At 41.9% G+C, this 25,567-nt stretch overlaps 1 protein-coding gene across 2 annotated transcripts in view; it reads left to right on the top strand.

Annotated features, from left to right (window-relative positions):
- Lyn (LYN proto-oncogene, Src family tyrosine kinase) overlaps positions 1-25,567 on the top strand; it is a 138,033-nt gene that overhangs the window by 87,119 nt on the left and 25,347 nt on the right. For both annotated transcript variants that reach the window (XM_042696128.1, XM_042696127.1), the window contains exons 9-10: positions 3,972-4,154; positions 4,899-4,975. In XM_042696128.1, the coding sequence (XP_042552062.1) occupies positions 3,972-4,154; positions 4,899-4,975 (260 nt within the window). The remainder of the gene's footprint in view (positions 1-3,971; positions 4,155-4,898; positions 4,976-25,567) is intronic.

The raw sequence follows: 25,567 nt of genomic DNA, 5'->3' as shown, positions 1-25,567 counted from the left end.
ATAAATGAATCACGGCAAATATGCTCTATTATGTCTTGCTTCTTTTACTAGGAAACATTGTGGACTCATCCCTGTTTCCCGGTATAATGTTAGTTCATCCATCTTCGTCACAACAGAATGTTGATTCGGTGCATGTTCAAGGCATGCAACTATTTATTTGTCCATTTTATTATTTGCTGATGAAATTGGAGCTGTTCCACATTGCCACAACAATAGGCACTGTGCTGTAAACATTTTTGTGATTCTGGAACAGGAATGTAGGAGGTGTTCTCGGGTGACTAGGAGTGGTTTATCTGGGCTGTAAGGTACAGCCGTCTATATCCATGGGACCTGTAACTATGGATCTAACCAATCACAGTTGGGAAATATTTAGGGAGGGGGGATACATTTGCATTGAACAAGTGCCAACTTGTTTTTCTATAATTATTCCACAGACTTACAACTTCTTACCCAGTATTTACATTGTATTAGGCATTACAAACCATCTACAGATGATTTAGAGTACACAAGAGACTGGGAATGGGTTAGATGCAAGCATCATGCCATTTGATGTACTTGAGCTTCCTCAGGGTTTGATAGCCACAGGGGTGCCTGGTCCAATTCCCATAGACTACCTAGGGATGACTGATGGTGAAGGTTCACCATCAGCCTTAAAGTGCTGATCCCCGTGGAGATCCTTAGCAGCAGTAATAAGAGTCCTCAATGTTTGCTTTCCTGGCAGGTAGAGGTGAGGTGCCCCTAGAGGGGTTTAGACCCAGGGCAGCACTGTGTGGGTTCAATCATTTGGAAGGAGGCTCTTCTCCCAGCATCCTTCACCAGTCCTTTGGGATACAGTCACAGATCTTGCAATTGAACCTCATTGATGCTCAGAATAGAGCACAGAAAAGGGCCCAAGAGAGCTCTCAAGTCGGCCCTCCCACAAGAGGCACCCACGACCTCTACTATTTTGGGAATTTTAAGTTTTTTTCAAGCAAGGTAATTATTTCTCATTGTAGCTTTATTTGTATCTGATTAGCAATAAGATTGACTATATTTCAATGTGTCTCTTAGCCATTGGAATTTCTTTTTGTTTTTCTTTTTAATACCCATGTAACCCCTTATCTACTTTTACATTTTACTAATGGACTTGAAAAAATTGCTTATAGATTCTGGATGCCAGTTCCTTATTAGTTATATATTGTGAGAGTGGGTTTTTTTTTCCTGACTGGACTTTATCATGGACATACTCCTGAAATGAGAGCCCATTTATAAATTAGTAAAAACTTAAAATAGAGCCAGGTACCAGCTGCTCATCCCTGTAATCCTACTTACTCCCGAGGCTAAGATCTGAGTTTGATCACTGAGATCATAGTTTGAAGCCAGCCCAGACAGGAACATTTATGAGTCTCTAATCTCCAATTAAGGATGAACAAGCCAGAAGTAGAGCTGAGGCTCAAGTGGTAGAGTGCTAGCCTTGAGCAAAAAGCAACTTAGGAATAGCACCCAGGTCCTGACTTGAAGTCCCAGAGCAGTGTGTGCATGTACGAATGCGCTTACGTACATGTACTCACACACACACACACACACACACACACACACACACACACATTTAAAACAGAATCATCTTGATTCAAGTGGAATTTACAAGGCTTTTGGCAACTGCCCAATAAATAAGTGGGCGAAAGACTTAAAGAGAAACTTCTCTGAAGAAGAAAGAAGGATGGCCAATAGACACATGAAGAAATGTTCAACATCCCTAGCCATAAAAGAAATGCAAATCAAAACAACATTGAGATATCACCTCACTCCAGTTAGAACGGCAAAAATCAAGAACTCTAACAACAACAGATGCTGGAGGGGATGTGGACAGAAAGGAGCCTTACTTCATTGTTGGTGGGAATGTAAACTTGTTCAACCACTTTGGAAAGCAGTATGGAGGTTCCTCAAAAGACTTCACATAGAGCTCCCCTATGACCCAGCAATCCCACTTTTGGGCATTTACCCTAATGTTTACAAACAAGACCACACTAAAGCTACCAGCACAACTATGTTTATTGCAGCATTATTTACCATAGCTAAGATATGGAACCAACCCAGATGCCCCTCAGTAGATGAATGGATCAAGAAAATGTGGTATATATACACAATGGAATTCTATGCCTCCATCAGAAAGAATGACATTGCCCCATTTGTTAGGAAATGGAAAAACTTGGAAAAAATTATATTAAGTGAAGTAAGCCAGGCCCAAAGAAACGTAGGTCCCTTGGTTTCCCTTATTTGTAATATCTAGTATATGTATGAGTCAAGCAGAAAAGGTCAGATAATGTGATGTCAGGAAAATGAACCCTTAGATGTGTATTTTAATGTTTTTTTTCTTTCATGCATGTGTTTCTAACACATTTATAAGATTATCTCTTTGTTGCTTTGTATGTCCCTCCCCCACAGTATAACCCCTGCTTTCACTATATTTGATGTCAGTATAACTTGTGGAGGAGATGGGGAAAAACCAGTTTTTTAAGGATACAGGTGGACCTGTTGCAACAATGAGAAGTACAAGTTGTCAGGTCCAAAACAAGCTTTACAATGTTAGTGCAGGGGGGGAGGGGGGGGAAGGGGGGGAAGGAGAAGGATTGGGATTAGGGGGGGAGGGGGGAGGCTGGGAAGGGATGTGAAGGGTAAACAAAGGAGGAGGCTTGCAATGCTTGGTAAGAAATGTACACATTATCCTGCCCATGTAACTGTAACTCCTCTGTACAGTATGTTCACAAATAAAATTAAATTAAATTTAAAAAAAATAAAAAATAAAACAAGGCTTTTGGCAGTAAAATTACTGTTAAGATCAATAGAGAAGGTCATGTTCTCATAATTGCATGCTTAAATGGAAAATCAATTTAATACCTTAATGATTCTGTGCTCTTCCTATGGGTTGTAGCTTTTGTTATTGTTTCCTTTTTGCTGGTACCAGGGTTTTAAACTTAGGAATTTGAGCTTGCTTGATTTGCTTGCTTAGCTGATACTCTACTACTTGAACCATGTCTCCAGCACTATAAATTGGTCTGAACTGGCCAAAAGAAAAATCATTAGCTAGTCCTGACTAATTCCTTATGTGGTAACACTTTTATAGTGGAGGGTTTGGAAATTGAAACACAACTTGTTTTCTTTAAAAAAAAAAAAAAAAAAAGACAAACACCTTTTTTTTTGGTCTGTTGTGGGGCTTGAGCTCGGGGTTTGGGCACTGTCCTTGAGCTTCTTTTGCTCAAGGCTAGCACTCTACCACTTAAGCCTCAGTGCCACTTCCCGCTTTTTCTGTTTAAGTGGTACTGAGGAACCAAACCCAGGGCTTCATGCATGCTAGGCAAGCACTCTACCACTAAGCCACATTCCCACCCAAAACATCACTTCTTTTATACAAGTAGTCACTGACAAATTTATTAAAAACAAGGGGGGAAAAGAGAAGTTTACTCAGAGCAATTTTGTTATTTAAGCATGCTTTTAGTCATCTCTCTTGCGGCCTCCAAAGGTGAGATTATCCAGAATATAGCTAGTATTTGATATGGGTTTGTTTTGGGGGTCTGTTCTCTCTCTCTCTCTCTCTCTCTCTCTCTCTCTCTCTCTCTCTCTCTCTCTCTCTTTCTCTCTCTCTCTCTCTCTCTCTCTCGGTGTATGTGTGTGTAAAAGGGTTGTAAAGTTTAGAATTTTGTTGTTTATTTAGGTCTCAGGTAACACTATCTTAGCGAGAGAAATATATTAATAGTTCTTGTGGTAGAGTGAAAATAGAATTTTTCTACTATTTGGGAAAAAAACTTCGATTTTACAATGTTAGATGTCTAGATGTTTCATATACCCTTCATCCTGCCTCCTCTAATTTTAAGACTAAATAGTATTTTGTCTGAAGCACTCCTTACCTAACTTGTTTGGTGTCTCTGCACCTGCAAAGTGCAGGTGTGGAGGTTCCCCTTGAAGCAGCAGGCCTACTCTCTCCTCCTCCTTAGGTTACTATAACAACAGCACTAAAGTGGCTGTGAAGACCCTGAAGCCAGGTACTATGTCTGTGCAAGCCTTCCTGGAGGAAGCAAACCTCATGAAGAGCCTGCAGCACGACAAGCTCGTGAGACTTTACGCTGTAGTCACCAGGGAGGAACCCATCTACATCATTACTGAGTACATGGCCAAGGGTGAGTGACAGACACCAGCCCCCAGCACCTCTGACAGGAGACAGATGGAGGGAAGAGTTTAAGTACCTAGAGGAAACTCAAAAGATTTTCACTGAAAAATAGCATACACCTGAAAAAAGAAAACCAGAAACTCTTGAAAAAAGAAAGCCTATCTAAAAGCCTACTCAATTTTTTTTAATCAGTTGTAGAGCTTGAACTCAGGGCCTGAGTGCTGTCCTTGAGCTCTTTCACTCAAGGCTAACACTCTACCACTTTGAGCCACAGCTCCACTTAGGTTTTCTCGTGATTAATTGGAGATAAGAGTCTTGTGGACTTTCCTGCTGGGTTCTGTGCCTTCTGCTGGGTATGGACTGGAGCAAAGCCCTGGTGTCTCCTGAGGGCAGGCTGTCTGTGAGGACTTGCTTGCTGAGTGTTTGTTTCCAAGGTGCTTGCTAAATACTAGTACTGCAGTAGGCTAATCACTGTATCAGTGGCAGGTGCATGGTTGCATCCATTTGTGGAGGGAATATTGGTGTCACCATCATCCTTTCTCACCTGCATCACATGCTGTGTTTAACATCATGTTAAAGGTAACACTGGAAGGAACTGGGTTTGATCAGTCTCAAGGGAAGGCTTTCTAATCTTACAGAATTGCAAAGCTCATCATTTTGGGGAGTCTTCTCCACAGTAGTAATGATTACTTGGATTTTATTGAGATTTTTTCTCCTCTAGTATAGCAATAACCTGTCCTTCCTCTGTACACAGGCAGTTTGCTGGACTTCCTCAAGAGTGATGAAGGCGGCAAGGTACTGCTCCCGAAGCTCATTGACTTTTCAGCTCAGGTAAAGTATTAGAAAGCCCACTATGCGTGTGAACCTGCAAAGAACCCTCCTACTTCAAACTTAGGATGCAGCCTCTGTGCTGGGGAGAAATGATTATGAAAAGAAAAAAAAAAAACGGACTTTTCAGAGGTCCCTTCCTCAGAGGGGGTGAGAGTTTCACATAGAATGTGTGCTCATGGCTTGATAGCAACTTCTGTGAGACAAGTAGTTATGGAAATGGTGGCTGAATCAAGCTCTTTGCTCAGCATCTTGGAGGGGGTGAGTTTATATTGTATAAGCAAGTATCTTTAGTCATGTAAATGTTTCATTCTATATTATAAATCGATGGGTAGGGGGAGCCAATTTCCAGTGTCTCATGCCTGTAATCCTAGCTACTCAGGAGGCTGAGATCTGATGAGTGTAATTCAAAGCCAGCCTGGCAGGACAGGCCATAAGACTCTTATCTCCAAAAAAGCTGGAAGTGGAGCTGTAGCTCAAGCGGTAGAGTACTAGTCTTGAGCAAAAAGAAGCTCGGGGACAGTGCCTAGGTTCTCAGGCACTGAGAACTCACTGAGAACCTAGAACTCAGGTTCAAGCCCAAGGGCCAGCAAAAAAAAAAAAAAAAAAAAAATCTGGAAAAAAACATGAACTACATTCCTTTCCTGTTCTTCCCCTTTTTACTCCTTCTTGTTGGGTATGTCCTTAAGATTCTGAGAAATAATCATCCATAATATTTCTTGTACTGACCTAGGAGTTGTCGATTCATTGGCACTAGAATCACTTATTTCCTGAAGCATGTTTAGGAGCAGAAGCAAGGTACCCAGAAATGGGGCAATGCTGAATGATGCCAGTTACTGGCTTTTAACAGTTTTGTTGTGCTTGTTAATCATGTTGAGAAATTTGCTTGATTTTTTCCTCCGTCCTGGCCACACGTGGCTCGTGCTTGATAGGCACCTTCCATAGTATCCCAGGTGCACAGCACAGATGATTTATACACATTCTAAGAAAGGTGGCCTCTTTCTTTCTTCAAATGTTCTTGAGTTGGGAAACTCATAAGGCCTTCTTGGGAAGATGAGGTCAAAGGAATGTATGAGAACCCAGGGAATATGTTTCAAGGGAACTATGATCAGAGCACAGACCCTACAATGAGGTATTGTGAGCAGAGCTGTAGAGTTCAACCTCTGATAAGTAGTAAGCTTTGGGTCCAGACTGTGCTACCCAGTATCTGTGCTACTTTCAGGAAGTGCTTAGCCTGTGCTTCTTTGAATTAGGTTGTTTGCCTATAGGCTAGGAATGGTAATCCCTCCTTTGAGGAGTGTTTCAGGTCAAATCACATGAGCTGGCATGGCATAAGCACCTCCCAACCTGTGGGAGAGAGGTAGGGACATGGAGTGGGGGCTGGCTCTATCATTGATGTGAAGGTCTGTGAGGAAATCACCTGCTCAGCCCTCATCTCATCTGTGTAAATTTGGCATTCTATCATCCAAGAAGGAAATCCAACTGTGATCTGATATGCCAGGGTCTGATACAAACAGAAGCCAAAATTGTGGTGAAACCTGGGGTGGGGGATGGGGGGGCAGTATGTGGAAGGATCCAGCAGTCCTGCCATCTCAATTCCATCCTCAAGTTTTCCATACTGCCCTGAGAGGTCCTGTGGTGCTCCAGGAATCCAGGTCCATGTTTTGCAGACCACTGCTTTACAGTGAAAATAGCAAGGTTCAGTGTGAATTCCATGTAGATAGTAGGACAAAAAATGGAGAAAGCAGAGGTCTGATAAACTTGTGTATCACTTGACATAGATAAATGAGGCCCACTTCTTGGATGGGTGCTGGGGTATCTTCTATTGAACAAGAGACTAGAGGACTGTGGTGAAGGTTTGTCAGATGGGTCAAGGATATGAAAAGTGGGTCACGTGGTCAGAAGGGCTGAGCAGCCATTGCTGTTCCGAGATGCCTGAAGAAAGTTTGATCTGTCCTGAAGCTCCACAGGGTAGAAATTGCATACAGTGGAGTGTGTGCTAGACCCAGAGAAGGGCTTTCTTTCATGCATGGATTTTTTTTTTTTTATTCGATTTTGTACATCTTATCTCATCATTCACTTGAGATAGTCCAGTTTTTCAAACTCCGTGGCTATGTTTTAACTTTGTCAGTTATTTCTGTTACTACAAAGAGTAACTTGTAACTTTTAAGTGGATGAAAAAGTTGCTTTCCTGGCAAGCATGATGATCACACTGCCTGGTCCATGTGACTGTGTAATGTGGGTACCCAGCAGATTGAGTTGACTCTGCTGTGATAGACCTGAGTCCTTGGTGACATTGGTGACGGGAGGGAATAAGGGGGATCAAGTCGCCACCACTGCTCTCCATGAAAGCTAGGTGGCCTGTACTGGAGGAGCTCTTGGTTGCCTGACCTCGGGTCTCTTTCCTGGCAATGGCCAGAGCATTAGAACTGGTAGAACATCTGAGTAAGTACATTCAATGTCACTGGGAGGTTCCCGGTCAGAAGCAGTCAGGAAGACTCTGATATTTGGGTTCAGTGTAAAATTTACTTTCCCTTCTTTCCTGCTTCACTCTCTCCCTCTCTTTCTTCCTTTTTTTTTTTTTTGGTTTGTTTTTATAATTTTGGTACTGGGGCTTGAACTCGGGGCCTGGATGCTATTTCCCTTAGCTTTTTTTTTACTTTTTTTATTGTAAAAATACTGTACAGAGGGGTTACAGTTACATGAGTAAGGTAATGAATACATTTCTTATCAAGCATTGTTACCTCCTCCTTTGTTTTTCCCCTACCATCCCTTCTCTCCCCACCTCCCCAACTCCTTTCTCCCCCCACTCCGAAGTTGTAAAGTTCATTTTCAACATAGTGTCTTATACATCTCATGGTTACAATGGGTCAAATACAGTGAAAACAGGGGTTATACCATGGAAGAACATACCAAAAACCTAAAAAAAAACAAAAACAAAAACATAGTACATTACAAATTTGTTAAAAATATTAGCATGAAAGAAAAAACCACTTGTATCCCTATCTTGGAGTTAAGTTCACTTAACATCATCTTATATTGTCATATGTACATAACTTTTGACCTTTTCTGCTTGTCCTAGACATATACTAGTTATTGCAAATAAGGGAAACCATGGGACCTATGTTTCTTTGGGCCTGCCTTACTTCACTTAATATAATTTTTCCCAAGTCTTTCCATTTCCTAACAAATGGGGCAGTGTCATTCTTTCTGATGGAGGCATAGAATACACACACACACACACACACACACACACACATATAATGTTTTTTTGATCCATTCAACTACTGAGGATATCTGAGTTGGTTACATATCTTAGCTATGGTAAATAATGCTGTGATAAACATAGTTGTGCTGGTAGCTTTAGTATAGCCTGCTCATGATCATTTGGGTAAATGCCCAAAAGTGGGATTGCTGGGTCATAGGGGAGCTCTATGTGGGGTCTTTTGAGGAACCTCCATACTGCTTTCCAAAGTGGTTGAACAAGTTTCATTCCCACCAAAATGCAGTAGGGTTCCTTTCTGTCCACATCCCCTCCAGCATCTGTTGTCATTAGAGTTCTTGATTATAGCCATTCTAACTGGGGTGAGGTGGTATCTCAATGTTGTTTTGATTTGCATTTCTTTTGTGGCTAGAGAACTTGAGCATTTCTTCATGTGTCTATTGGCCATCCTTATTTCCTCTTCAGAGAAGTTTCTCTTTAAGTCTTTAGTCCACTTATTTATTGGGCAGTTGTTTCTTTGAGGATTTGTTGTTGGGGGATTTAATTTTTTGAGTTCCAGGTATATTTTAGATATGAGACCCTTGTCCGTTGTATGGCTAGTGAAGATCTTCTCCCAATCCATGATCTTTCTGTTGATCTTGCTAGAAGTGTCCTTTGACATACAGAAGCTCTGCAACTTCATGCAATCCCATTTGTCCAACCTTTCTTTGATTTGTTGTGTTTCCGGGTCTCTATTAAGAAAATTTCAGCCTGTGCCAAGGAGACGTAGGATTCCTCCTATTGCATCCTGTAATGTTTTCAGAGTGTCTGCTTTGACTCCGAGGTCTTTGATCCATTTGGAGTTGATTCTGGTGCAGGGTGTTATATACGGATCTAGCTTTACTTTTCTACAAGTGATTAACCAATTTTGCCAGCACCATTAACTGAAGAGGCTGTCTTTCTTCCATTCTATTTTTTTAGCTCCCTTATTAAAGAGTAGGTGGCTATAGGTCTGTGGGTTCATTTCTGGGTTTTCAATTCTATTCCATTGGTCCTGAGGTCTGTTCTTGTGCCAGTACCAAGCTGTTTTGATTACTATTGCTTTGTAGTAGAGTTTGAAATTTGGTATTAATATTCCTCCAGCACTGTTCTTTCTGCTAAGATCATTTTTGCTACTCGGGGTCTTTTATTGTTCCATATGAAGTTTTGGGTTGCTTTTTCTATTTCATCAAAGAATGAGGCTGGAATATTGATAGGGATAGCATTGAATTTGTAGATAGCCTTTGGAAATATTGCCATTTTCATGATGTTAATCCTCCCAATCCAGGAGCATGGGAGATTTTTCCACTTCCTAAGTTCTGCTTTGATTTCCTTTTTCAGGTGTTTAAAGTTTTCATCGTAGAGATCCTTCACTTCTTTCATTAACTCCTGGGTATTTTATTTTTTGTGGGGCTATTACAAAAGGAGTTGATTTCCTGATTTCAGCCATGCTCTTCTCATTGTTGGTATACAGAAAAACCATCGTTTTTGAGGGTTAATTTTATACCCTGCTACTTTGCCAAAGTTTTGAATCAGCTTGAGTAATTTGAGAATGGAGTCCATAGGATTCTTTAAATACAAAATCATGTCATCTGCAAAGAGGGAGAGTTTTATTTCATCTTTCCCTATTTGGATCCCCTTTATTTTTTGCATCTTTTCTTATTGCTGTAGCTAGGCATTGTAATACTAAATTGAAGAGAAGTGGAGAGAGTGGACATCCTTGTCTCCTTCCTGAGTGTAGAGGAAATGGCTTTATCTTTTCTCCATTAAGTGTAATGCTGGCTGTAGGTTTGTCATACACAGCTTTTATTATATTGAGGAATGTTCCATGGATTCCTAGTTTTTCCAGAGTCTTCATTCCCTTACCTTTTTTGCTCAATATTGGCCTTCTACCACTTGAGCCACAGCTCCATTTTTGTCTTTTTTTAGGGGGGAGAGGGTAGTTTATAGGAGATAAGAATCTCGCAGACTTTCCTGCCCCAGCTAGTTTAGAACTACAATTTTCAGATCTACACCTCCTGAGTAGCTAGGATTATAGGTTTAAACTACTGATTCCTAGCTCCTTTTTTTTTAATGCCAAGATTAAACCTAAATCCTTACACTTGCTAAGAATTTACTCTATCACTGAGCTGCACTTGTAGCTGAAATTAATTTTCTTTATGACCTACCACTAGCTACTTTGGAGTCCATCTTTGTGTGAGGTGCATTACCCTTTCCCTGACACCCCTCCACACTGTAGTCCTTCCTAAGAGCTGATGAGACTACCTGATGCCTTACTCTTCATTCTGTTGGCTTCATTTGCTTGGCTTTATTTGCCTTTCTTATTACAATACTGATAATGTAGTAAGGGACCTTACCCCTTCAACAAGCAAGGGCATTTCTTTTGCCTCTGAAATCACATCATTCACACATATGCTTTTTGGTGAAGGTACCCAGTGCTATCCTAATGCCCTGAGTGCCTTTCTGCTTGGCGCTGCCCACTGAGCCTCCTCCTCCTTTAGGTACCTTTCTAAAATTCTCTCTCCACCAACAAAGCCATCTCCATTTATTTTCATTGTTTTTTGTTTTCTCCACTAGTTAACTTTGTTACTTTTCCATATGGAAATAACATGCAAGTAGTAAACATTAGTAAAGCTGGGTCAAGCTACTAACAGTTGGTGTCCCAATACTTAGACAATCCATTCTGTTCTCTACCTTTACTCCAGTTTACAGATGGAAATTTAGGGAAAGAACAATGGGATGAGTCTATGTGTTATTTGAGTTTTGCCTTGATTAGTAGGCAATGAGCCAACTGCACAATACATTGATGCTGGTTTCCACTCATAAGTCAATAGGGACAACAGATGGGAAACTGAGTGTTGGCAAGAGGGTGTTGTTAGACTCAACCATTTTTCACACTAGAGATTGGTTACTGTAAATAGAAATAAGTCCATTTGCTTAATCACAGCCCCAGGAAATAGGGGAACTGGGCAAGGGGCAAAATTGGGCTTTTCCCACTGTTTCTGTGTGACTTCTTCTTCCCTCTCCCCAACATCTACTTCCCCATGCTCTATCCACCTTCTTCCCTAACCCACCAAGACAGGAAGTGGCTGGATGCACATGACCGCCTCCTAGTTCATATGAGAACTAATTTCATCACTTCCTGTCTCTGAAAGGTTTATCACAGCCTAAGTGGAATCCACGCTCTCGCTCTATCCCTCAGCCCAGCTAGACCAAGCCCTCCCTTTACACCTGATGGAGATGAAGACATTTTGACCACTACATTAATCACCGCTTTTCTCCTTGTGTTGAACGAAGCAATTCTGTGTTTTTGTGCCTGAGATAGGAAAACAACCCTTTGTAAAGGAAGCTTGACATTGCAAAGCAGAATGACTTTGCATGCCTCCTTTCTATCCTTTACTTCAGATGTGAGGAACAACTTGGTGGAAATGGGGAGGGATGGGAGATCCTGCAGCAAAGGTAGAGATGGGAGTGTATATCAGCTGCCAGAAAGAGGGTGAACCAGCATGGCTGGGGGCGGGGTAGCGGAGGGGGGAGAGGAGCAATGAATCCTCTTGTCAATCACACCCAGGAAACTACTCTTTGTCAGCAACATAAAAGTACCAAAAATACACAAAATGAAAACAGATAATTATTTGTGAACAAACTGCAAAAGAAAAAGTTTTGTTATGATCAGGGCAATGAGTAACATTTACTTTTGCTCCTGTGAGCCCAACAGCTGAAGTGTGTGAGTGTGTGTGTGTGTGTGTGTGTGTGTGTGTGTGTGTGTGTGTGTGTGTGTGTGTGTGTACTGGGGTTTGAACTCCAAGCCTCACATTTCACTTGGATTTTCTACTCAAGGCTGGAGTTCTACAAGTTGAGACATAGCTCTACTTCCACCCTTTTGATGGTTAATGGAGATAAGTCTCTCAGATTTATCTGCCTGGGCTAGGCTCAAACCTTGATCCTCAGATCTAAGTCTCCCTAACTAGCTCAGGTTACAGGTGTGAGCCTGGGGCACACAGCTTTTTACTGCATTTTTAACATTGTGTAATGTATGTTACACATGAGAGAAAGACAGAGAATGAGAGAGAACTTGGACTTGTCCACAGATACTAGGTAGAATTGTTGGGACTTGACCCTGGTTCCTCTGACTGCAGATAACTGGCTTTTCCCTCATTCCTTGTCATCCCATGATCAGAATTGATCTTGTGAGCATTTTCTTCTAATAATACTGGGATTCTGTAAAGATTTTACTTAACAGAGTAATACTTTCTGTGGCATTTCGATGACCCCCCCCCTCAAAATAATATCTTCATGCCAAGACAGATCTATCATACATATATATATATATATATATATATTCACTGTGCCCACAATGTAGTATGCCTCTGGTATGAAGTTTTGAGCCACATTTTAAGTTGGAAATTGGTCAAATGAAGAAGTGTGTGATTTTGAACCTTTCTAAGTAAGAGCACCTTTGAGATGTTGGGCCTTTGAACATCTCATATAGACTGAGAATCCCTTGTCACAAGTGTCATGAGATTCACTATTCTGTTGGTAATAAATGAGCCTAAAGGGCCCAGCCTGACATGTTCTTTAGAAGTTTCTAGAGTGTTTGCCAATATTATCAGGTGTGATACCATTTCAGTACCTTTTCTCTATTCTATCTCTGTGAGGGACTTAAGTAAGAAAGAAGTCAAGGTCTCATTTTCCAGCTCAAAGCTATTCTCCATCATCCCCTCTCTGCCATTGCCACTACCTCCAAAATATCCTAATAAAGTTCTTCATTTTCCAAATTATTTTTTCCATTCTAAATTTTTTTTTGTAGCCTGGGGCTTGAAGCTCAGCCTCTATGCATGCTAGGCCAGCGCTCTACCACTGAGCTACACCCTTAGCCCTTCAAAACCCTTGTTAAAAGCAACACTTTGAACCAGAGCAGCAGAAAGTGGAGGTCTCCAGTGACAGACTTCATTTAGCGCACCCATCGGTAGACTGTATTGTCTTCCTACTCTCACGATTTCACTTCACTCGGGGGATGTTTTATGATCCTTCATGTCAAGGCCCCTCCTCTCCTGCTTCCTCTTTCTCTCACAAGAGATTCTCCAGAGGGGGAAAAGGACAGCACTGAAATGGAATGAAATCATTTCCAAACAGTAATCTGAACCTACCAGTGCTGTGAGGCAGGGTGAGTGTGCCTCAGAACAGAGCCATTCCTTAGATGCCCTAGTTTTCCTGCTTGCTCACCTTTCTCTATAGAACAAGATTATTGTGATGACTTGGTAAATAGAACTATAGATGGTGTTAATGGTGGAGAAAAAAAAGTGGAACTGGGAGCCAGGAAATCTGACTCTGCCTGAGGAAAGTCACCACAATTCCCCAGGGTCCTCATCTATAAGAAGACAAGCACAGGTTAGGTGTCCCACAGCCTTGGCTCTAGTTCTCCATGACATGAAGATTCCCTTCTACTGAGACTGTCTGTGTGAAGTGTCACTCAGAAATTACAACTAATGATTGTGAGTGTATTTAGATGACATTGATAGAAGATTTTGAATTGCTCTAATACAAATAAAGGAACATGACTATGTCACATGATCAGAGTACCCAAATGTCAAGCATATAAATGCTGTCCTTTTTAATTTAAAATATTTTAATTACTGTATATATTTAAAACATAAAAATTTTACATATTTAAGACATATCATGGATATTTTGATATACATATGCATGATACATGATAAACAAATCAGAGTAATTAACATTTCCCTCTTCCCAAGCATTTATCTTTTTTGCATGTGTACTGGAAATACTCATCCTGTCTTCTACCCATTTTGAAATATATAACAAAATATTGCTAACAATAGCTACCCTACTGTGCTTTAGAGAACTAGAGTTCTTTCCACTTAAACTGTACTTTTGGCAGTACTGGAGTTTGAACTCACGGCCTCATATGTATTAGTCAGGCATTCTACCACTTGATCCTTTTAACTCTAATTTGGAACCTATTTCTATTTCTCTTTTTCTATTTCTCTTTTGTTGACCATGAAAGTTTACCAAAAGTGAAACTAAAGTTAATGTCAGGATTGCAAAACTTGATGACATGCAGTTTTCTTCTGAAAAAGAAAAGGGGGAAAGAATAGTGAATTATGAGTTTAAAATAGTACAAAACAGGAACTCTTTTATTTCTGTAGATGGGGATGGGGAGACAGAGCATATTTCAACAGAGAAAACATGATTGCCTGGCAAATGAAGTCGAAGACTAACTCTATTCTGCTTTTCCTTCGATTGAAGGCTTTGCAGTACCAATATGAGGCTTTAAGCTACCATGAGGAGAGCTGGTATTACACATGGCCTTTGTACAAGATCTGCTTCTTATCTTTAGACTGTTTTGTCCGGGGATGGCAAATTTCTGGTCAGCACTTCTGTAAGTCACAAACCAGTTTCCTCTTTTGAGTCCTTGCATGACATCCTGCGGCTAGAACGGCAAGCAGTGACATAGGGGCAGGCGAAGTCCCTGCCAGGCATTCACACTGATACTGAAGTAGGTGTGGGAGCACTTTGAAGGGAATCCACAAGATGTGGATCCCAGTGGACCTTTGACTTAAGCACGCACCTTGCTTCTCTAGTGCTCCTCCTCTTCTTTCACCCAAGTGCACTGAGCAGGGTGGAGCCTGTGCTAGGGATAGGGTAGACAATACGCATCCCTGCCTCCAGGAAGGATGTTCGAGAGAAGAGGGGGGAAGCCCTTGCCTGTTACAAGGGTCAACCAATGGGCACTCACTGTAGGCTGCCTTCAGAGCACACAGATCTAGAGAACCCAGAGCAACAGGACAGCAGGAGTGACGTTTCCTGGAGGAAGTGTTGGTCCTGCCATCTTGGGAAGGGTACTACCACTTTGGGCTTTTTGCTTGGATCCTTGATCCTACTAATTGATCCAAGATCAGTTGGACCTGATTTCCAAGTAACTGGGATTACAGACTTGGATTACCACACTCAACTTGTTATTGTTTCTTAAAATATATTTAAGATAGGCTTGGTTTTCTCCTAGGAAGGAAAAAAAATTGAAATAAAATGGAGAGAGTATACATTTTCAATGATTGGTCTTTAAAAAATAGTTTGGCCAGGTGCCAGTGGCTCATGCCTATATGCCTAGCTACTCAGGAGGTTGAGATCTGAGGATCATGGTTCTAGGCCAACCCAGGCAGAAAAAATTGTGACTCTTATCTTCAATTAAAACTCTTTTTTTTTTTTAAGTCAGAAGTGGAGCTGTGGCTCCAATGATAGAGTGCTAGCCTTGAGCAAAAAAGCTCAAGGAAAGCATGCAGGTACTGAGTTCAAGCCCCAAGACTGGCTCTCTCTCTCTCTCTCTCTCTCATTTTGTAGATTTCTATATAGAAAACTTTTCTTCCCCCACATGCAGAACAAGTGTTTAAAGAAACTTCTAATTGTAGCTGTATCGATCCCTGAGTTTTGTAACATACAGTAGAATAATTGTTTTAAAATGGAGTCACAAAGTAGCCCCCCACTCCCTAATTCCAGGACAGTCTGACTGTTCATCCTGAGGTCAGCAGGACCTGGAATAAGCTTGCAGTGGGAGCCTGGAGGTCAGGTTCTCAGCCTGCTGCGGCTGCACAACTTTGCCTCAATTCTGTGTTGCCCTCTGGGCAGGTGTCTCCAGACTCTTTTGCCTGTGACTCTTTTGCACCTCCTCTGTCTCACAGCAGCCTGAGGCCCCACCCGAGGGCCCAAGGGACACCACAGTAGCCACAAGACTGCCAGTAGGAAGTTCACTCAGGTGCACAACCCCTAACAGAACTCCTACCACAGATGCCAACCCCCTCCCACCTCACCCCTGCTCCTGCCAAGTGAAAAGACGGGCCACACAGGGTGAGCCACAGAAGGCCCTAACTTCGCAGCAAGCAGACATAACCTGCCCACTCCCACCCAGTTCTGGTTTACCTTTGAGCCTGCTGCTTAGGGCAATGTCTTATATAAAATAGGACTCTTCTTTCTTTCCTTTGCCCCCATAGCTCATCAGCAAGCCCTCCTGTTTCTTCTCCAGAGGCATATCCCTCCTGCAGGTCACAGCTATCTCATTTGTAGTTGTGCTTAACTGTCTAGCAATCAGACATTCAAGGCTCCCATTAAACCTGTGTGTCATCTAACATGTATGTGCACTCATACACACACACACACACACACACACACGCGCACACACACACACACACACACACACACACACACACACACACACACACACACACACACCCTGCTGTTCCGGGCTCTGGTAACTATTTTCCCCTGCATCTATGAAGACAATGTTTTTAGCCGCTGCGTGTGAGTGAGAATGTGTGGGATTTGTTAGGTAATACCTGAGGAGATGAATGTACTGGTTACTCTGGCTCAGTCATTGCACATTGAGTCCATAGGCTGAAATGGCACTCTATACCCCATAAATAAAATTATGTATGTACCAAGCAAAGCGTTTTATTTCTTCAAAAACTCAAGGCATCAATTACAATTGACTTTTGGGTAAGGGATTCTGTTCCTAGTGGGTCTCTCCCCGTATTTTGTTTCCCTTCATTCCAAGATTTCCCAGGATTATTTTTTTCCTGGATTTCTAAAAGTGTGGTAAAATAGATAGATGCTAAAATGTACCGTTTTAATCATGTGTACTACGTATACTTAGAAGCATTAAATATATTCATCTTGTTGGCAAGCTAAAACCACCTTTCACCTGCAGAATGCTTCTATCTTTTCAATAACTTTGCATCCATTAAGCACTGCCTCACCTTGCCCTGCCCCAGACACTGACCACCCTCATCCTCCTCTCTATAAATCTCAGTGCTCTGTGCATCTCAGCAAGTACATGAGTTTCTTCCCTGCCAGTACCTTTCAGTGTATTCCTACCACACATAGAACAACCCTCTATGACCTGTGGGCCAGCACCTGCCTGATTTGGTTCTGCTGCCCACCAAATTTTCCTATTTTAGTACCTTCTCCTAACTCTCCATGCCATGCCACCCTTCCTGCCCAAGAACAGAACCTTCTCACCCACCACTGTTGTTGGCCATGACCCATCCATTCATCCACAACTTGGAATGCAATTTTTATGAGCTCTGGTTTATCTTTGAGTGTGCTGCTTAGCACGATGCCTTGTAGAAAGTAGGGCTCAGTAAATATTTGCTGAGTAAACTCAATTGACCACTTCCATTGGGATCTATTTATATTCCATTTAAAACACTAAATTCTTGATTCTCTACTTCCAACAGCTCTGAACAAGTGATGAAGAATATATGGGTTTTTTTTTTTCTGCATCACTATTCAGATGTGAATTGCACATTTTTGCCCTTCCTCTTCCTCTAACTGTGGGTTTCCTTTCCTGAACAAAATTTACCTTATTGGTCAACACAAAAATGAGAGAAGAAGGAAGTAGTGTATGAGTTTTATCTGGGCCTGTAGAAAAAGACAAAGAAGCTTTTTGCTCTATGTTCCTTATGGAATAAAGAACACTAGAAGAAAAATTATGAAGGAAAGTGTTTGAAAGTGAAGTTGACTGTAGATGCCTTTCATGGGAGTGTGGAGATTTAGGGGGTAGGGGCTACCACAACTGAACAGGTAGCCTAATGCTGAAGTTCCCATACTGAGGACTCGCTGACTCCTCTCAGCAAGCTTATAGGGATTTTTCCACCCACTTCCTAAAGTGACTATAGCCTAGTAACCTATATTTAACAAATCAACTCATGGCACATCTGTGGATTAAGATGTTTGTGAAACTAGGTTTTTAGACACCAGGCCCAAGGTCCAGGAGTCCCACATTAGGTCTGGCCACTCACCTCCATGTGTCAAAGAGCCATGATGAAGAGCAGAGAAAGGGAATCTATTGCATGGCAGGCATGGGAAGACAACACTTCAGTTCTGTCTTCAGCCATCTTCAGAGATACAGACGTTGGCTTTAGGGAGTATGGGAAGCAGAGGGTGAGAAAGGCATTTAAGATAGACTCAAGTCTCAGTTATGGCCTGGTTGACCATTAGCTCAGCTTTTGTCCCAGGAAAAATTCCAGAGAGGTTGTTATACTTTATTACTGGAACAGAACAGAAACAAGGTGGTCTGAATTTTGCTTTGTTTGCATTAAGATAAAAAGAAGACCAGATGGTTATCTGGTCTTTCTTGGTGACTGCAAAATTGACTTCAGCCAAGCATAGCTCAGATCAAAAGGCCCAGACACAAAGTTGAGAGAATTTTAGTTAATCCACAGGACCCAGCAAAAGCATTTTTTAAATTGCCTCTTATACGTGTACTACAGTGACTAAGCAGGACCATGGATGTATCTTAGCTGAGATCTCCCCTATTCTGTATAAGGAATGGCATTGCCTGACCTGCTCTGCTGTTTGCACATCCCCCACCTCTTTCCTTCCCTCTATACCCCAGCTTTGAAGTCCATGCCCTTAGACTGTCTTTTCTCAGGTGTCCTACAGTCCTTGGCATGTGCTCCTGTGACTTGTTCTAACACATACTTCACTGTTCTAGTCCACATACCTTCTCACTAGGTCTCTGCTTTCTTGGCTTCCTGACCCCTTGGACTCTGTCCTCCTCCCCAGTGAGCCACTTCATGCAGTTGCCAATACTTTAATCTACCTCCTTGCTCACAACCTGCCTTTTGTCTGGCTCATTCTCTCGCACACCAACTCCACAAGTCCACCAGTTTCTCACAGCTTCCCTATCCCCATTTCTTTACCCACTCCACGGCTTTCTGCTCTTTTTCCCTAGCTTTAACATGCTCCTTTGCCTCCCCTTTACCAGGCAAAGTCCTAGCCTTAGGCAACCCTCTTCACCTCAGGTCTGCACGACAGCTGTGACCAGCACTGATAGTGCAGCTGACCTTTTGCACCTCTAATTCAAGATCTCTATCCTGAGGTCTTGGATCCTACTGCATGTTACCTGTCCAGTCCTTCTCTCTGGTTGCTAGGCAACAGTATCTTACCTTTGGGGGCTGCTCCTCCCTCCCAAACCCCCTCCTCTAGGGCCATCAGCGGCGAATACCTCTTCTTCCACAGCCTGTTGCCTTCCTTCCTGATGGGACCACTGCCCTGTGGAATGCACTGGGTCCTAGCTTCTCTTGCCGTTTCTAGACTTTGTTCCAGAAGTTCTACAGAAGCATTTTCTCTTCACTTCTGTCTGGTTACCACTTCCCCATATCCCATCCCAGCCATCTCTGCTCTCAGGTTTCTCCTCCTCACAATGGCAAAAGTCCTTACAAGACCCTCCTTATCTTTTCCAATCCCCTCACCCTTGCTTATCTTGAAGATACTACCTGTCCAAAGCATATCCCCCCCCCCCCCCGTGTGTGTGTGTGTGTGTGTGTGTGTGTGTGTGTGTGTGCACGCACGCACATGCTCTGTGGCTTGAACTCAAGACCTTTCACTGTCCCTGAGCTTTTGTGCTCAAGGCGGGCATTCTACCACTTAAGCTACAGCTCCACTTCCAGCTTTGGGGTGGTTAATTAAAAATCGCACAGACTTTCTGGCCTGTGCTGACTTTGAACCAAAACCTCAGATCTCAGCCTCCCAGATAGCTAGAATTGCAGGTGTGAGCCACCAGCACTCAGCCAAAGCATCTCTTAACCACTCAACACGAAATTCACTCTTGCTAGGTGTGTTTGATGCAATTGGTCTCACACCTCTCTAATGAGTTTTCTTCTCTTGGTTTCTGGGGTACTGTGTCTGCCTCCCTCCTCCCTCCTGGCTATTCCTCCAACATTGAAGTGTAGGACTATTCCAGGGTTCTTTTGCTAACCTCAGTGATTGCACTGAAAAATGGTATTTGTTTCCTAGAGTGACTGTTAGACTTTAAACTACAGAAATTTATCCTCAGTTCTGGAGGCCAGAAGTTGGGGGTAAAAAGTCAATAGTAGCCAGGCACCAATGACTGATGCCTATAATCCTAACTACTCAGGAGACTGAGATCTAAGGATCACGGTTCAGAGCTAGCCCAGACAAGAAAGCCAGTGAGACTCATCTTTAACCAAACACAAAAAAAGCTACAAGTGGAGCTGTTGGCTCAAGTAGCAGAACACTAGCTTTGAGTGAAAAAACTCAGGGACAGTGCTCAGGCCCTGAGTTAAAGTCCCCAGGACTGGCATTTAAAAAAAAAAATCATCTAATCATCAGCCAGGCTGCGCTTCCTCCATAGACAAGAGTTCTTCCTTACCTCTTCCAGTTCCTGGAAGCTTCTGGAGTTCTCTGGCTTATGATAACATCTCTCTAATCTCAACATCTATCTTTTTATAGCCTTCCTTACACTGTGTGTGTGTGTGTGTGTGTTTGTGTCTGTGTGTCTGTGTGTGTCAGTGCCTGGATCTGTACTTAACCTTTTCTCTTAAGGCTGGTGCTCTGCCACTTGAGCCACAGCTCCGCTTCTGGATGTTTGGTAGTTAAATGGAGATTAGAGTATCATGGACTTTCCTGCTTGGACTGAATTTGGACTGTGTGAAAGGCATTGAAGATAGACTCAAGTCTCAGTTATGGCCCGGTTGACCATTAGCTCAGCTTTTGTCCCAGAGGGGTTGTTATACTTTATTACTGGAACAGAACAGAAACAAGGTGGTCTGAATTTTCCTTTGTTTGCATTAAGATAAAAAGAAGACCAGATGGTTATCTGGTCTTTCTTGGTGATTGCAAAATTAACTTCAGCCTCCTGGCTTCTCTGCACCTCTGTACCCATTCTCCCTCTGTTCCTCTCATGTACAAAACCCAAGTCATTTACATTTAGGCTCCACCCGAAACTGGGATAGAATTCTACCTCGAGCGCTTCAGTTAATTTTATCTGAAAAGATGCAATTTGCAAATTAGGGCAGTTATAATCTGAGAAAATGCTGCTGATTTCAGATCATGTGTGCCTCCCAAATATTTTGGCGTCTTCTGTCCCCAGCTCCAACTGCTTCCTCCAGCTAACCGCCTCCCAGCTTCTCGAGGTGGTGTGTGTGATATTCAGGCTCAAATGAAAGCTGTTCTCCCAAACCTGCCCACCCACTGGTTTTCCCCTCTGACAACGGTGGTGCCATCTTTAGAGCTGCCAGACCGCCAACCTAATCAGATCCTTCAACAAACCTGGCTGCTTCCCCCTGCAAAGCCAGCTCCCAACACTTCTGATACGTCCACTTTCCCGCTGCTACCCAGCTCCAGCAAGCACTTTTGAGATGAACTACCTGGTAACTGCCTAACTAGTGTTGTGCTTCCGCTAAGCCTCTCTGCCTCCTCCGAGGCCACTGGTGACAGTGTGGCCCAAGTTCTGAGTCGAAGACAGTCAGATCAGCATCCTTCTGCTCACTGGCCGTCTTTGAGGCCTGCTAGATCTTAGGCTGAGTTTGCAGAGGTCACTTCTCATTTCTCTTCTCTTGTTTGTATTGAAATCTATGTTGCAGAGTTTCACATGCTTTTTGTATCATAAGATTCACCTTAATCTCTGGTTTAAAAATCTATATAGTTTTGGGGGTTTTTTTAGAGTCTTGTCTTCATTAACTAAGAAGTAGGGCCCATGGACTTGGAAGAATCTAGAAGCAGTGTTGGAGAGAATTGCAAACAGTGTGGCCATCATACAGTGTATGAGACCTATTCTTTTCCCTCATCATGAATCAACAGCTACAAAGGAATTACACTTTTGTCAACTTCTTTGTGTGAGGGGGAGGGGGATAGGGAGCTTGAACTCAATGCCTGAATATTTTTGCACAAGGTTAGCTCTCTACCACTAGAGCCACAGTTCCACTTCTGGCTTTTTGGTGGAGAGTCTCAAGGACTCTTATGCCTGGGCTGGCTTCAAACCCTGATCCTCAGGTCTCAGCCTCCTGAGTAACTAGGATTACAGGCATGAGCCACCAGCACCAGCATCGGAATCAATTTCTTTAATTGTCAGACTAATCCCCTGAATTGGACTAGTGCTGCCTGGTGAGTTAGCATGAATCTTCCTCAGATTGCCCTTCTACCGCTCATCCCTACTTCCTCCTGCTTCCATGTTTTTTAGGAAAAGGAAAATTCTGGAGCAGCCATGGTAGGGAAACCTTCACAGTTTCCATCCATAAACACACATTATTTTGAAAACTCACTTCAAAGGAGTTGAACTATAAATAAAGATGACTGTGGTTCTATTCCAGGTATATTTGGAATCTATTAGCGCTTGTTGCAGACTTCCTTTAAGTTTGTCACAGAACAAATAAGGCAGAGGTTGTTTTCAGAGTGTAAAAATATTGCCTTTGTGTGGGAATTATTTTCAGCCTAACAAAACTCTGTCTGGAAGGAGCTTGGTTTTAACTGAAGTGTAGCATTGGTGCCTGCTGTGCCAGCCATCCAACATGGTACATATATAGTTGCTGGTTTCTTATTTTCTGTCTTCCTCCATTAAAAAGTAAACTTGACAGGCAAGGACAGTGTCTATGAGACTGGCTCTGGAGCAGGGAGCGACGCAGGGAGAGACTTTTTGTGTGCAGGCATAACTATGTTGATGGATGATGCTACAGATGGATGGATGGATGGATGGATGGATGGATGGATGGATGGATGGATGGATGGATGGATGGACGGATGTTCTCTAAAACAAGGAAAACCCTGCTTCAGAAGAACCTTGCTTTTAATACACTAAGAGTGGGCTGGGGATGAAATTCAGTGGTAGAAGGCTTAGCACTGATAGTAATGGTAATAATAATAATAAATCCATATTACACCACAAGTGCCTTTTGTTAACCCTTGACATCAATATGATTACTTTAAAGTATAATATGTACCTAGAGGATAAACCTAGTAAGTAAAGCCTTATAGCACAAAACAAGTATCTATGCTTTAGAAAATTCTGGAAAAAACAAGAATGTTTTAAATTAAATCTTGTTTTATAAACTAGCAATAGTTTTCTTCATAGAAATAAATACATGTTTGTTGTAGAACTATTGAGAAATATTACTCTATGATATCAAAGGCAGCTGTGTTACACTTCTGTGTTCTTATCTTACACTTCAGTCTTATTTTATTTCTCTAACAATTTAGTACTCACATTGACAATGTTTTATAAAAAGAAAAATCACCCTACCCTGCAGTTCACAAACTAAAGCCTTATTCCCTAACTCTTTAAGCCTGATTCCAAAAATTCTAATTTATCTTTCCAGATACTAGCATAAATTATGCTCTTTAACCTTCCAAAGATGGAATTATACTATATATTTTATGGTTCAGTTTTATAGTTCAATGTACCTCAGAGACCTTTTCATATCAATATGGAATGACTTACATCATTCATTTAAGGCTGTATAATAATATCTCTGGTGTTGCTATGCTATAATTGCTTTAAATCATTCCCTATTCATTGACACTTGTGTTGATCGACGTGGGAGTTTGTTGTTGCTGCCTGTTTTATTTGTTTGTTTGTTCACTGTAACAAACAATATATGTTAGCTAGGTGCTGGTGATGGTGACTCATGCCTGTAATCCTAGCTACTCAGGAGGATCTGAAGATCTCAGCTTGGAGCCAGACCTTGGCAGGGAAGTCCATGAGACTCTTATCTCCAGTTAATCACCAAAAATCTGGAAGTGGTAGAGCACTAGCTCTGAGCAAAAAAGCTCAGGTACAATATCTCCAGATCCTGAGTTCAAGCCCCAGGACTAGCACCAAAAAAATTTATATAGATAGATAGATAGATAATTTATTCATAATTCTTCTGTATACATGTTCATGCATTTGAATAAGTGTGTCTGAAAGATTCTTAGCTGTAGATCAACTGTACCCAAAATATGTATTCATTTTAAAATTGATATTTCTTCCTAAAAGTCTGTTAAAATAATAAGAATTTTTTTTATTAATTTACTTATCACACTGGGTATTTCTATCATTCTCTAACCCAATCCAGCAGGTCAGATTTCTTATTTTATCATTATTATATTATAAATGTTTATTGACTATGAAGTCAAGCACCTTTTGTTTTTATTTTTGGGGTTTTTTGTGGGTCCTGAGGCCTGAAGACAGGGCCTGAGCAATGTCCCTGAGCTTTTTCACTCAAGGCTAATGCTCTAGCACTTGGAGCCACAGCTCTACTTCCAGGTTTCTGGTGGTTAATTGGAGGTAAGAGTCTCACAGACTTTCCTGTCCAGGCTGGCTTTGAACCACAATCCTCAGCTATCAGCCTCCTGAGTAGCTAGGATTACAGGTGTGAGCCATTGGCAGCTGGCTTCAGGCATCTTTTCCTATACTTACTTCTTGTTACAGTTTATTTTGCTGGGAACTTTCTGATGCAAGCTCTTTGCACATCTTTTTTATTATTAGCTCTTTGTCACCTATTCTTTATTATGATTTTTTAATTACATACTAGGTTTGAACTGTGTGTGCTATTGTCCATTTGTAGACATTTAACTAAAAGCTCTATAAACATGCCTGTACCTATTACAATATTCTGCACCTATGAGGACATCATTATTTCCCTAATCTTCCCTTAGAGATAAACCCTTAAATCATCTTGTTTTCCACTGAAGAAAGTGACAAAGCAAAAACTGCCTATGGAAAGCCTCTACTTGTTACCCTGGGTGTCCTCATAGCATGTCTCAGAAGCCAGATAACAAGAAACAAGATCAGTATGACTTTTTAGATCTCTTGACATTTATAGTTTGTTTTCACTGAGCAAGCTTTGGCATTTGAATAGAGTGAATTGTGTCTCACTTTGCTATGTTACCTGTTGGGTCAATTCACATTCCACAACAGAGACAATCACAATGAAGCTCACACCTGTCTCTTGGCAACGCCACAGGTAAGAGCCAAAGGCTCTTCTTCCCTTTCCTCCTTCACTGGAGTACTTTGAAAACATTTACTTCCTTCCTCTTCTCCTTTCAGAGTAATAAGCATAGCTTATTACCCAGTGATCGATGAGTAAAGTACTTAAGTTATTGCAGTAGCAAAAGACACTCCTATTCCCAGAATGATCTGTCTTGGCCATGGAGAAGTATCAAGTCCCTCTCCTAGGTGGGAAAGATCATACTCTTTACACCCTTTGAACTCTTTACTGTAGAAAAGGGCCTCACCTGTGTGTAGGTCCCACCACTCTGTACCAAGGTCTAAACGAGCAGCTCTACTCTCTGCCATTTCACTATTAGAAACAGTCTTGACTTTAGTCTTTTGATTATTAATTGTGTTACAGGAATGGGTGTATGGCTCAGTGGTAGAACACATTCATAGCATGTACAAGACCCTGGATTCAATTCCCAGCAACACACAATCGACAAAAACTTAACATCTCGATTATTATTCTAACAATAGCAATCATTGGTGAATGTCTCACATTGAGTCTTCTGCTCAGTCCTTTGCAGTCTCATTGGGACTCTGCCAAGTTGATTGGATGATTGTG

Source organism: Dipodomys spectabilis, unplaced genomic scaffold, assembly GCF_019054845.1.
Source record: "Dipodomys spectabilis isolate Male_0828 unplaced genomic scaffold, ASM1905484v1 ptg000199l, whole genome shotgun sequence".
NCBI lineage: Eukaryota > Metazoa > Chordata > Mammalia > Rodentia > Heteromyidae > Dipodomys > Dipodomys spectabilis.
The sequence above is the reverse complement of the archived record's forward strand: the minus strand, read 5'-3'. Positions and strand labels throughout refer to the sequence as shown.